Source organism: Alosa alosa, chromosome 5 (assembly GCF_017589495.1).
Source record: "Alosa alosa isolate M-15738 ecotype Scorff River chromosome 5, AALO_Geno_1.1, whole genome shotgun sequence".
Classification (NCBI taxonomy): Eukaryota; Metazoa; Chordata; class Actinopteri; order Clupeiformes; family Clupeidae; genus Alosa; species Alosa alosa.
In genome coordinates, this window is record NC_063193.1 from 17,606,802 (window position 1) to 17,621,052 (window position 14,251).

The 14,251-nt window shown below is 40.3% G+C and overlaps 1 protein-coding gene across 1 annotated transcript; it reads left to right on the top strand.

Annotated features, from left to right (window-relative positions):
* The first annotated feature begins 1,718 nt into the window (after positions 1 to 1,718).
* On the top strand, positions 1,719 to 12,428 carry LOC125294611 (tripartite motif-containing protein 16-like). Its single transcript, XM_048243492.1, has 8 exons — positions 1,719 to 1,725; positions 1,942 to 1,992; positions 4,857 to 5,353; positions 6,842 to 6,937; positions 8,068 to 8,301; positions 9,384 to 9,543; positions 10,835 to 10,894; positions 11,559 to 12,428. The coding sequence occupies exons 1-8, from the start codon at positions 1,719 to 1,721 to the stop codon at positions 12,065 to 12,067; spliced, it is 1,614 nt and encodes a 537-aa protein (XP_048099449.1). The 3' UTR covers positions 12,068 to 12,428.
* The last annotated feature ends 1,823 nt before the right edge of the window (positions 12,429 to 14,251 follow it).

The following is a 14,251-nucleotide window of genomic DNA, read 5'->3' on the forward strand; positions in this document are numbered from 1 at the left end:
AAGTGAGATGTATGTTTTATGCATTTGCATTTGTACCAGTTGAGGACTGGCATGACGTTTCTTTACTTTACTTTTTGTGTGTGGTGGTGTTAATGTAGGCTACAGTAAGTAAATAAAATATTCAGTTATTTGTACTCAGTGCTGCACTTTATCATGTCCAGTAGGTAACAACCACTGCTATCAGTTAACCAGTAGACCAGATCATCCAGAGAGACAGGTATTGGTCGTGGAACCAAAATGCGAACCACTGATATAATAGATAAATAAAAAAATTATATAGTATAGAGAAAGACATCTTAAAGGTACACTATACTAGCCTGACGAGCCAGACCCACATCAAGATGTAGGGTCTGGGAACTCACCATAGGCAATGCTCAATCCAGAGGGGTAAACGGTTGTCTTTCAAATTCCCTCTGCACGCAATAGGATCGCTACAACTCATGAGTCCCATGGATTTTCCTAGTTGGCTAGTTGATCAAACTTAATAAAAAAAAGCTTAACTTGAGTCTTGCTGTTTGCCAGCAGCAGCATCGATCTTTGTTTTCAAGCAGGGAATTCACGCGGAACCGTCGCAACTCTGCCGTCGTTATGTTAAGCCCATCCACCGACTCTATACTGCGATGTGATTGGCCTGACTGAAGTTTGGCCATTTTTGTAATCGGTAACGTAATCAGTTGGATTACCAAAAACATGTAACATAATCTGATTACTTTAGGATTACTTTTAGATTACTTCAATAAATATGTCCCTTAAGTAAAAGACACCACCACTGAATTGATGAAAGAATTCTCATTCTATTTTTCTCTTTATTTTTTCATTACATCTAAGAAATCTCTTTGCTCTGAGTAAAGCATTCCTGTTATTGCCTGAATTAACTGATCTTTTCCTCCAAAAATCTCATGTAGCCCCTTATTTTAGTGTTACCATTTACTTTGAGGTCACCAGGTCCATTGTCTGAAAAACACCCAAAACTAATACATTTCTATAGCTATTCTCCACTTTGGGGGTGGTGTTTTGGTGGTTGAAATTTTCACCCCATCCCAAAATTGATCACTTAGTCATCATGGATGTGATCATGGATCACTATTCTCCAAACATGCACAACTCCGCTTAACCTTTATAAGGGCACACCTGGACAATGAATTTAGCTTTTGCTGGATTTTTTTGACCCAGGGACATGGCCTGAGATTAAATCACACCATGTCCATTTCAATTGTGGGGGTGAGAAAATTATTCCTTTGGGATGTTTTTCAACCAGGGGGACCTGCTGACTTTCTCAAAGTAAACGGTAACACTAAAACAAGAAGCTACATTAAGATTAGGAGGAAAAGATCAGGCAGTGTGCCGAGAGACCTGCCTCAATAGTAAATAAGTTAGTATGTAAGTATAGATACTCTTTTGATCCCGTGAGGGACATTTGGTCTCCCACTCCGTGAATTAGTGAAGCACACATCAACCCGGAGCAGTGAGCTGTCTGCTACAGCGGCGCTCGGGGATCAGTGAGGGGAAGTGCCTTACTCAAGGGCACTTCAGCCGTGGATGTGGGGATGGGAGAGCAGTGCTCTCAATGTAACTGTAATCCAGATTACATGTAATACGTTAGCCTACTACCCAACCCTGACTACTGTTTAATGATAGTTGTCTCGACAGCATTCAAAATTAATCGTTCACGTTATTATTTTTTAACTGGTTCAGAAAGCCTTTGCGTGTAAATCGTCATGACAGGCAAGCACTAACACGCCCAAGTAAACACGCCTACCGCATATCAAGGAAGTTGTTACAAAGTTGCGCGCAAGCACAAACCGATTTCAGGCAAAAAAGACAGGCCTATGAAACGTATTGTATTGTAAAGTATTGCACAGAAGAAACAGAACAATGGCAGGCGCGTTTCCAAGTAACCAGGACCTTTTTACATGTCCGATTTGTCTTGACCTACTGAAGGTCCCTGTGACTTCACTGTGGACCAGAACTCTCAAGTCTCACGCATTGAGCGTGAGACACACGCATTTTAATGACTTCACACGCTCACACGCCACACATGGCATTTCTCACTCCGAGAAATTATTAACTTGCCCGCACAGAAATTTCTAAGGGCTATATTTTACAAACGTGTCACACAACGTTGCTGTCTGTGCGCTCATTCAGCTCAGAGAGCTGCTGTTCAGTTACTAACCTATCGGCCAATCAGAAAATAGGATTTCTCAACCAATTAGGAAATTGTTTTGTTTTGTTGCCGGGCGAACTCTGAGTTTCAGTTTCGTGAGCAGTCTCGGCCTTCGGTGAATGCATAGTGGAGGTGGTAAACGAGGTGGAGTTGGAAGAGAACCAACTGGAGATGGAAGATAACAGGATAATCAGGTAATAACTTCATTAATTTCAATCTCTCATTAGTTACTATAGTTTTCCTACTCGTTGTTTAAGAACAATTTAAGTGTTCGTTTGAATAGTAGCTTATTGCATAGCCTTGTTATAGGTCACTTTTAAAATCGTGTCATATTATATAATTATATCCTGGCCATGGATGCATTAATCATTGCATCTGTATTCAAAAATGTCGGGTAATTAAGCATCCTCTCATTCACCCTGAGAGGAAAGCCCCCTAAAAGGTCCAGGTTAGTGGATGCTCAAAGGTGGTGAAAAGGCCCATTATTGAATTGTTAGTGCCATGTGTAAAATCTTTTCTTTTGCAAATCTGAGCAATTATAAATTATACTTTTGCCCCATTTTGACTTAAAAGGGCATTGCTCCTATATACTTTAGCCAATGATCAAATGCCTGCTCTCTTTTGGAAAGCTGAGGCACTGTTGGAAAACAATTATAATAACTGTGTGATGTACTGACACAAAGTTACAAAGGCTAGATTATTCTTTTCTTTTTCTACCAGATAACAAGCACCTTTGAACTGACCACATTTCAGTCCTCTAAGTCTTGACTTGATATGACTTGAGTCCTAGCATTAGGTCTTGTCATGCTGTGTGCAAAAGTAGATCAATATAGAATGACAACATGAGTACTTTAGACCATTATTTGCCAAGGTATACTCATGCATCTTGTAAAATGCCCGATGAAAACTCCCCATAGGACTTTGGGTTATCCAAAATGCATACTGGCAATCAAATGCTTACTATATATGAACCCCTTATAAGTAATCTTGGCCTCAAATGAAAGGTAATACTCTGAAGTTTCATGCTTGCATTTGGATTGTAGGCTACTTCAGGTTCTAATATGACTACACTAAATGTGGAATAATTACAAAAAATACAAATCTATACAATTTCTATTTCAATTCAGTTGGTGTGATGGGCTATATTTCTGCACAACTAATATTGGATCAACTGTTAACCGACCTGGGGCTGGTGAATGCTAGCTGGTGATGCTAGTTGCACGTGTAAATCTTCACACCCCTAACCTTAAGAACGGCTCTAACCGCTGAGTTGGAAGCTTGGGGCTTTAGCTCAGTGGTTAGAGAGCTTCGACTCCATGCGGTGTGTGTTGAGGTGGGGCGGGTTCAAGGGCCGTGGAGTGGCTGGTAAAGCGACCTCTGTTACACTGGAACATCTGAATGCATATTAATAACAGCAACAAAAAGTTGTAGTATTACAGTTTTTTACAACTGTTTACACACGTTTTCAAAACTCTGTCTATTTTTCAAAACTCCACACACAAAACCAACAATCGCTCACACAAAATGCAAAATGCCTCAAATCTCCAGCAAAATGACACACAATGTTCAAAATGTCATAAACACATCTTTAAATCAAACATTCACCTCACATTACAAACACTTTTGTCATAATATGACCTTTTGGATACATCATGTACACACTGTTGCTCAAGAACTAACGCTCTTTCGTCTTTCATAGACTTTATGTATTTCCATACAATAGTGAAAGTTACGGTATCTACAGAGAGAAGTTGAAATACACAGTAAAAATGCAAGCAATATTGAAACAAAAAATAGTGATTTTTCCCAAATAATTTGCTGTTGTGAATACAGTATTTTACAGCCAACAAGAACAAAGCAAAGCAAAATACAGTACAATGACCACCAGATGTACATGGAGTTCTGAAAAAACTGATTTTGCCTATGGAAATGACTGACTACTATCAAATGACTTTGCTTTTTCTAAAGAAAAGTGTGTGTGTGTGTGTGCGTGTGTTTATGCGTGTGTGTGTGTGTGTCTGTATGTGTGTGTGCGGGGGGGGGGGAGTGGTTATGTATGTATTCATACACACAAAAATATAGTAAAAAAGACCAGTTTTACTGTACATAAAGTCGACGAGTTGTAGAACATTCCTTTCAAAGTATTAAATCTGCATTGGTTCTGAACATTTCAACCGGAAATCCTCTAGAGCCAGATTGAAAGGGTCCATACCTACATATAGAGTATATCTACTGTATTCATAGGCCTATAAAGGCAATGATTGGATGGTGTTCCGTAAAGTAATGAGTGTTTACACATGTGAAGAGAGAGAGTGAAGCACTGGTGATTTAGTGTAGCATTTTGATGGGTTTGTTTGAAAAACGAAATCAAGTTACTTCCTGTTAGATTTTTGTGTGTTAAGCAGAAAATTGTGTGTGGTGTTTTGCTAAATGTGTTTTAGTACATTGAAAACTGAGTCAAACATTGAGAATTAGCGTATGGTTTTGCAGATTTGGTGTGGGGTTATGATGTTTGGAAGACATGTTTAGAAAATTCAATTGTGCAAAAGCACAAGCAAAGATTTAGTGTGTAAGCAGTTGAAAAAAACTGTATTAATGAAACACCCCCATTCTCGCAACCAACCCGTCTGACTAGCCACCCCTTTAACCCTCGGAGGGGGGATCTCACTCTTGCCTGTCCTCAAAACTTGAGAGCCCTGCTGTGGACATAGTTACTGTATGGACTGCATTAAGGACTGCTGGGACCAGGAAGATCAGAAGAGAGTTTACAGTTGTCCCCAGTGCAGACAGACTTTCACTCCAAGGCCTGTTTTAAACAAAAATAATATTTTTGCTGAGCTTGTGGAGCAAATAAGGAAGACCGGAGTCCAACCTGTTGCTCCTGCCTCTGCTCAACCGGAGTGTGATGTCTGCACTGGGAGAAAACTCAAAGCTGTGAAATCCTGTCTGGAGTGTTTGGTGTATTACTGTGAAACTCACTATAAAGTTCACAATGAACTTTATCCTGGACGAAAACACAAGGTGGTTGATGCCATAGGTCAGCTCCAGGAGCGGATCTGCTCCCAACACGAGAAGCCACTGGAGGTGTTTTGTCGTACAGATCAAAGTTGTGTTTGTTTGCTCTGCTTAGCGGACGAACACAAAGGTCATGATACTGTGTCAACCTCTGCAGGAAGAAGTGAAAAACAGGTAAGTGTGCTTGAAATGGTATTGCTATAGGCTATAGTGGATTGAAACATGCAGTCTTGAGTTAGACAGAATGGCGTGTCATAAAAACATGCCTGTCTAATTAGGATTTAGAGGCATATGACAGTCCATATGACATTCATACATAAATTGTATTTCATCACGTTTTCCCTCCGTTCAGAGACTTTAAGTGCCGATGGATGAGCGCTGGGAGGAGCTGCATATGATTGACAGGCACATGTGCAACCTAAATGCAACAGTCAAAGTAAATGGTGGCGCATGGAATTGTATGAGGCTGAAAAAATAAACAGCCTTCAAAAGGAGAATGACAGGGGAAATTAATGTATAGTGTGTCAATTTAAATGAACTTTAAATTTCAATTAATATTCAATTTAACCTCACATTAAAGGGGAAATCCAGCCATTTTTCACAAATAGATCTCTGTTTGTCAAGGTCACCCAGTGCTGTCAGTACAAAAAAAAAAAAAGCCCGGTCGGTACACATATAGCTCGAGTTGCTGCAGCCAGGCATCTACAGTGCTACATTCTGGGGGCACGAACATTGGGGATCATGAACATGCTCCCAAAGTGTAGCACTGTAGCTGCCTGGCAGCTCTAGCTGCTGGCTCCAGCAACTTGAACTAGGTAGAAACCGATTGTTTTCATTTTTATCATACCGACAGTACTCGTGACCTCGAGAAACAGAGATGTATATGAATTCTCCTTTAGTCCCCGAAAGACCATTGTGGGAATTATCTTTTTAGGAGGTGGGAATTTATTTTTAGAGGCTCTTTTGCGTTTTCTCGCAATAAGTTTTGCATTGCCTTGCAATACTTTTGACTTTGTGAGAGAACACAGAAGTTATTACAAGGGAACACAAAAACTATCGCAAGGGAAAGCAAATCTATTCCGAGAGAACACAAAAGGGGCTCTAAAAAATGTATTCCCACCACTAGAAAAATAATTCCCACCATGGTCCTTACATTTAACTTCAAATTGAATTGCATTTAATTATCATTTACAGTTTTAAATAATGTGAATTGTATCTTCTTATTTACTTGTAATTTACTTTTTGTTACATTCCCCCGCAGATAGCTAATGCAAAGGCTTTTAAAATCATGTCACAATTTCAATACCTGTCAGAAAAATCGCAATAGATATTTTCCCCATCCCCACAGGCAGTGCAGATCATAGTGGTCATAGTGGTAATTTTATTTTTCAACCCCCAAAATAGCTGACCTGCAACTGTGTTTATCCCCTAGAATAGATATTTACTGCATGTAATCAGTGTTTCTCCTGGTTCTCTGTTTTGCCCACAAAGGCAATGTGTTATGTGTCACATGTTGTTATGACCCAGATGTCTTCCCAATGGCCTGACAGCACCATGTATTAGCCGGTGTTAGTCTTATTTACTGTTATTTCAAGAATGCCATGGCATCTAATGACAATTACATGATATTGTTTTTTATTATGATATATTTTATTAACAAAGAAACAGTTGGGAGAGACCAAGAGGAAATTACAGCAAAGGATCCAGGAGAGAGAGAAGGAGCTGCAGGAGCTGAGGAAGGCTGTGGGGATGCTCAAGGTGAGTACTGACCACAGGAGAAGACAAGGATACAAGGAAGTTTATTGTCACATGCAAATAGTTATTGGAAGTAAGAAATGCAGTGAAATTATGTCTGGTGTCAGCCCTATTTGTGCATTTATGGGGGAGATTAAGTGGCAAAGGGCTGCATAAGAAAGGTGGGGGAGGATTGGGATTGGGGGGCACCAACAAGGAGCACCCAAGAGCAACAGGGGCAAGGAAAAAATCCCTTACCAAGGAAGAAACCTTGGGCAGATCCACGGCTCAAGGGGCTAACCCAACTGCCAGGGGTCTTGTGTGTGTTGGGTGGATGACAAGGGAGATGGGATAGTGTGCTGTATATGTGGGGAGAGGGCAGTGTGCAATATGTGTGTTGGAGAAGCTTCCTCATGAGACAATGTGCTATGTATTGGGGGTGGGGTGGGTCATGAGTGCTGAGGCCCGAATGAGTGCAAAGTCAGTCTAGTGTGAGTTCAGAGTTGGGAAATTTTTGAGAGTGCTGAGGAGTGAATGTGTGCAAAGTCAGTATAGTGTGAGTTCAGAGTTTGGATGGCCTGGGGATAAAAACTTCTCCTGAGTCTCTCAGTTCTGGCTTTGTGACTACATGGCGTCTTCTTGATTTCAGCGGTAGGAATAATCCATTGTTAGGATGAGAAGAGTCCTTCCAAGAATCTTTTTGGGCTCTTAGGAGTACTCTTCTGGAATAGAAATCTTGTAGAGCAGGGAGTTGAGTTCTTATAATGCGTTCAGCTGAAGCACTACTCTCTGCAGAGTACTACAATCTCTAACTGTGGAGTTCCCATACCAGGTGATGATGCTACCAGTTAGAACACTCTCAACGCTGAAGTGTAGAAGGCCTTCATGATGGATGTAGAAACTTTGAATTTCCTTAGCTGGTGAAGGAAGTAGAATCGTTGTCTGGACTTCTTCAGAACATATTGAGTGTTAACAGTCCAGCAGCTGGCTACAATGTCAGAGCTCAATCCGAGCTCTCCTCCAGTCAGTCAGTCTCCTCCAGTCAGCCAAGTTATTTTTCACTTCCTTTAAGCCCACACTGGTAACAGGTTTTGCGGAAGAGCTGGGTGAGTGAACTCTAGATGGACATCATGTCTGTGTGTGTCTCCTATCAGAGTTCTGCACAGACAGCAGTGGAGGACAGTGAGATGATTTTCACTGAGATGATCCGCACCATTGAGAGGAGGTGTTCTGAGGTGAAAGAGCAGATCAGAGCTCAGGAGAAGGCTGAGGTGAGTCGGGCTGAAGAACATCTGAAGCGACTGGAGCAGGAGATTGCTGAGCTGAAGTGGAGAGATGCTGACCTGAAGCAGCTTTTACTCACAGACGATCACGTCCATTTCCTCAAGGTAACTGTGACCGAAGAATTGTGTCTAGTTACTAACACTAACTGATTCAGTAACAGTGATTCTTGAAGCACAATTTCTGAAACTAACTGAAACACGTGTAGCTAATCATACATTGTAATCTACATTGTAAGTTAATCACACTTGTAGCTTTTCACACATGGTAGGACAAAATAAGTTCACTCAGCAAATCAAAGCTTAAGCACTGGTATTCCTTTAGTCTGGCTTACAGTGCAAGACAATGTTGGACAGAGAGTACTGTAGGGGTAAGAATTAGATAAGGAGAGGAGGATGATGAGAATAACATGAGAGGAGGAGAAAGACAAGGACCAGGAGGTGAAGAAATGGATGAAGAGGAGGAGGTGAAGGAGGAGGACCAAGTGATTCCATGGTGCCTAGAATATGTGATGTGGATGAAATCTTACAGCCAGACCTAGAAAGAAGGTGTAGCCTATTTGTTCTTGTTTTTTTTCCCTGTCTAAAATGTTTTTGTTTTCTTCTACTGTGCTTTTGATTTCTGTTTCAATACCTTTGTGTAATATGCTTGTTTACAGTACTAAAACTATATTGCTAACTTATGTCCTGCACACAGAGAAACCAAAAGCCTTAAGTGAGTTCCATTTAAACTATTAGTGTGTGGTTGGTGCTTTGTGTGCTTGTGTAACCTGCGTTGTGTTGAACCTGCGCGATTCAGCCCTGCACACACCCGGACTCGAACCCGCGAAACAACAGCACCTGTTCAAGCAAACAATCAAGCTAAAAGCCCAGACTGCTAGCTTTCATGCCAGCGTTGCACACGCACAGCTGTGATGGCTGGCATCTGTTACACAATCATTGATTGTTGGCGTGTAAACGGTTCTGACACAAGAATGCAAGAGTTGTGTGCTTTTGCAAGACATTTATAATCTTTTGTTGGTTGGCTATAAGGTTTAATGGTTAGTGTGTAGAGTTTTGCAAAAATAGCCAGTAGTTGCAAAAATATGCTTAATCAATCAGAAAAAAAAACCTGTAATGTGTTGTTTGTGAACAAGAACTTGACTCACTTTCTCTCTCTCTCTCTCTCTCTCTCTCGGTTCTTCACATAGACCTTCCAGTCAGTCAGCGAACTACCTAAATCTAAAGACTTACCCTGCATTTCTGTCAACAAAAGCCTCTCTTTTGAGGCTGTAAGGAGATCTGTTTCCACACTACAGAGGCAGCTGGAGGATTTCTCCAATCTGGAAGCCATGACGATTTCTGCAGCCGGTTGGTCATATTCATATATCATTTACATAAAATGACATACAATACTTTTCCTTTAGTTTGTGCTATTAAGCTTAGTTTGTTTGTGAATTTCATGAGTTTTTTTTTATTGCCATGGTTAGTGTTCCCACATACCACATTGTAGAGATAACATTGTCTATCAGTAACGTTGACAACCTCTAAAGGTGTCTCCATATTTACTGTCTGTTTATTGTTTTTCAACAGCCCAGTAGTATATGAATAAAAAAGTAAGAGAAAGCTGTATACAGTATGCCCAGCATACAAGCACACCTAAAAAACTAAATCACACAGTGATTAATAATGAAGTTCAGACACTACATTAACATTACAGATTTTCATGACAGTGGTCATGGCCATGATTCCATCATGGCAGATGGAATAAAAGACCTGTGAAAGCGTTCCTTCTTACATGATGGGTGTAGTAGTCTGTTACTAAAAGAACTGCTTTGCGCAGCCACTGTCCCATGGAGGGGATGAGAGGAATTGGCCATGATGGATGCCAATTTGTCCAACATCCTCCTCTCCCCAACCACCTCAACAGGCTCTAGTTGGCAGCCCAGGACAGAGCCGGCCCTTTTCACCAGCTCATTTTTTATTCTCTTCCTGTCCCTCTCAGAAAACCCACTACCCCAACAGACTACAGCATAAAAAATAGCTTACGCCACTGTGTCATAAAAGGTCCTTAATAATGACCTGCACACACCAAAAGACCTCAGTCTTCTCAGCAAGTGGAGACGACTTTGGCCCTTCTTGTACAGGGCATCTATGTTTTGTGACCAGTCTAGTTTATTGTTAAGGTGAACACCCAGGTATTTGTAGACTGATACCAACTCAATGTCTACTCCCTGGATGTTCACTGGTGCAACTGATGATGCCTTACGGCTGAAATCAATCACCATTTCCTTTGTCTTACTGGTGTTTATCTGCAGATGGTTCTTTCCACACCATTCAACAAAACTGGTGATGACCACCTTATAGTCCAGATCATTCCCATTCTTAACACAGCCAACAATAGCTGTGTCATCAGAACATTTCTGGAGATGGCAGCAATCTGTGTCATGTTGAAAGTCTGAGGTACATATTCAGGGAAAAGAGAAAGGGGGAGAGCACTGTGCCTTGTGGGGCCCCCGTGCTACAGACCACCACATCTGACTCACAGCCGCGTAGCCTCACGTACTGTGGTCTGTTGGTGAGGTAGTTGATGATCCAAGCAACAAGATGACATCCAATTACTGAAGTGTTGTTAATTATATGATTCTTTCAATCTCAATAGTGACTGAAGTCCAGGCTATTTTGCCTTCTGAACCAACAACCAGAGAGGAGTTCCTACAATGTGAGTTTAATACACACAGATTTCATTCATCTCAAGTCATGATTTATTAATAATGACATTTTCAATCATTCTCCTCATCAGTTACACACACTCACTCTCTCTCTCTCTCTCTCTCTCTCTCTCTCTCTCTCTCTCTCTCTCTCTCTTTCTTTCTTTCTTAATTTATACTCAGTTCTTCATCAGTTGTAGCACTTACTTTATTGTTTGCTCAACCTCACTCCACCTGCCTCCCTTTGGGATAGAATAGTTGGTGCATGGACAGATCCAGTTGGACTCACCTAAACACACTATATACTGCTTGCATGTCTGAGCTAAATTTGGAACGTCATCTTCAAAAAATAGAACGAAAAGCTGGAATTTATATCCAGCTGCTATTGCAAAATGATGTCCAAGTACATAAATGTATACATCTCACAAGGTACAAGTCAAAGGCATGTGATCATTCAGGACGGTGATGATAAAGGCCTCTTTGTTCAATTTCAGATAACAAACCTAAAGAAGATGGCCTTTGTCCTCTTTACATGGGATCTGTGCTACTAGCTAAATCAGCATTTAAACAAAAAATACAACTCATTTTACAGCTGAACACAACACCCCCAGAAATCGATTAATCATTTCATTTCCTGAATGTCCTGATTTCCTTATTTGTCTTCTCCTCCAACAGATTCCTGTCACTTCACACTGGATTCAAACACAGCACACAGACAACTTCATCTGTCTGAGGGGAACAGAAGGGTGGAATATAGAATTGAGCTCCAGTCATATCCTGATAATCCAGACAGATTTGATGAATGGTGGCAGGTGCTGTGTAGAGAGTGTGTGTCTGGGTGCTGTTACTGGGAGATTGAGTGGAGCGGGTTGGTTTATATAGCAGTCTCATATAAAAACATTAGCAGGAAAGGTGGCAATGATAACAGTTTCTTTGGAAGTAATGGCCAGTCCTGGAGGCTGAGACTCTCCAGCTCCAGCTATTCTTTCTGCCATAAAAATAAAGAGATTGACCTCTCTCTAGTGGCCAGCTCCAACAGAATAGGAGTGTATCTGGATTACAGGGCAGGAATCTACAGCACCTCTGACACAATGACCCTCCTGCACAGAGTCCAGACCACATTCACTCACACGCTTTACCCTGGGTTTTGGTTAGATGCTGGATCATCAGTGAAGCTGGTGTGACTCAAATATATAGATGTTGTTAGCACATACCTGTAATTTCCCGCCCATTAACTGAAGTTTACTTGTTGATTTTGCTAAATTTCTTCAGCTATGAGGTTAATATACATGGGTGGGCTCTACATGGGAATTCATTAAATTTCTTCATACTTCTTTATGATTAAATCACCATCTGATTCTGAGTCATTGAGCTATTGGGCACTACAGTTAATATGAGTGTGTATAAGTAATTGCATAAAACACAGTTTATACACGATGCGGCTAATACGCTGGAAATTACTGTAGTATCTCACACCATTTCATATTACTTCATTTAGCATCACATCATTTAACACATCACTCACATATAAGGATATGGCAATGGAATGGGATATGGCAATGGGAATGGGAAAAACATATCAATATGTGGTGTTGTTTGATTGAACAGGTAGACGGGGACTAATTTACCTGACAAATTAAGGCATGCTCCTCCCAAGCTTCCATTTAGAATTCCATTATGTCCATTTACAATCAGTTATCGCCAAGTGGTACCTTTATCAATTGTGAATAATGTGCTATCTGTCTACATATGGAATTCAAAAGCAAAAGGAGTTTTATGTATGTTTTACGTAATCAATTCATTTATTTTTTTTAATGTTTTTAATGTTAATGTTAACAAGTTTTGCCTTTCACTTATTTTTAATGTTTTTAAAGGTGCTATAAGCGATGCAGGGTAACGTCACTTCTGTTGACATTCAAACAAAACAGAGAGCTAGCTCGTTACTCCCTCCCCCTCCCTCCCGTGCAATTGAAACTTTCCCAAACGTGCATCTCGTCTGTGATTTGCTGGAACAGTTTGTTATGTTTTTATGGGCAAGGTTTGTTGTTTTGTGGCTGTTTTTGGAGCCTAGGCTGTCCATGGAGACCGTGTTTTTTTACAGTGCGGGGCACAGGCAGCTAGCGGATAGTGAGATGATATTAGCTGTATGTGACAAAAAATGTTTTAGCTTAGAAACCGCGTTATATCGCTTATAGCACCTTTAATGTTAACAAGTTTTGCTTTTTTAAGTATGCTACTGCAGACATGTTTACACTATCAGAAGAGATATTGTATCTCAATGGGACCTTTCTGGTTAAATAAAGTATAAAAAAAACAATAATGAAAATAAAAATAAGTATAATCCTTGACTTTCTACATTGACACATTCATTATATTTTGTGTATCTAAATCATTATACATAATGCACAACACCCAATCATACATTAAAGGGTCTACTGCTTCCTGCCTGGTCCTGAGTGGCCTGAGGAAAAGGCTTAACATTAAAGGGAAACTTGGCAGGATTTCCCCCTCTGCTGGAGAAATTGTGCATTATGCTATTTCAAACTGTGGAAAAAGGTAATGATAAAGCACATGGATTTGTTTACAAGCTAGCAAAACGGTTAGCATAAGTTCGGTAGACAATGTGGATGTTACAAGGTAAGAAACACGATTTAAAACAAGTTTCTTGTTTCTCACTTCTCTTTCCGGGATGGTAGTCTCAATGTTGCAAGGTTGGTTTTCCGCCTGGGGACGCTAGGGGCAGCGGGAAAAGTCACCATTTTCACCGGAACAGGTCATTTAACCATCCAAAATGATTTCTAAACGGGTTTATTACGTTGAAATAGTTGCCAAGTTCCCCTTTAAAGTGCCTTAATAATCTAATGACTCGTATAGTAATCAAACAGCATAGATCCATTTTCCATTGCAATAAAATGGACATTTTAGGGAGTTAGACTATCTTACTAACAGAACATTTGTTGTTTGGCTGAACAGAGATAGTCCTTGAGACAGAGGGGTTGGTCGGTACCATCTGAGGGGAATAAGTCTCATATAGGGATTTTTGGCAAGGTATACCACCCTAGAGTTCGGAAATAAGTGATAGCACTGCATTCGTAGTAGATTTTTGTGTGTTATCACCCTGTTAATGTCTATTATACGCTTATGAGGGGATATATTCTTAACTAATAGATATCCCCACAAAACTTCCACTGCTGATTATTTACATTATGTCAATATTTTTTTGTATTTTGAAGTTTTCTGAAATATGATGTATACATATACATAATTATGTAAATGTGCCATTACCTAATGAAATATGCAATAATACATTTCAAGTACATCCTAACGTTGAAGTCAGGTTCAAAATTCTTCATTTTGTTTTTCATTTT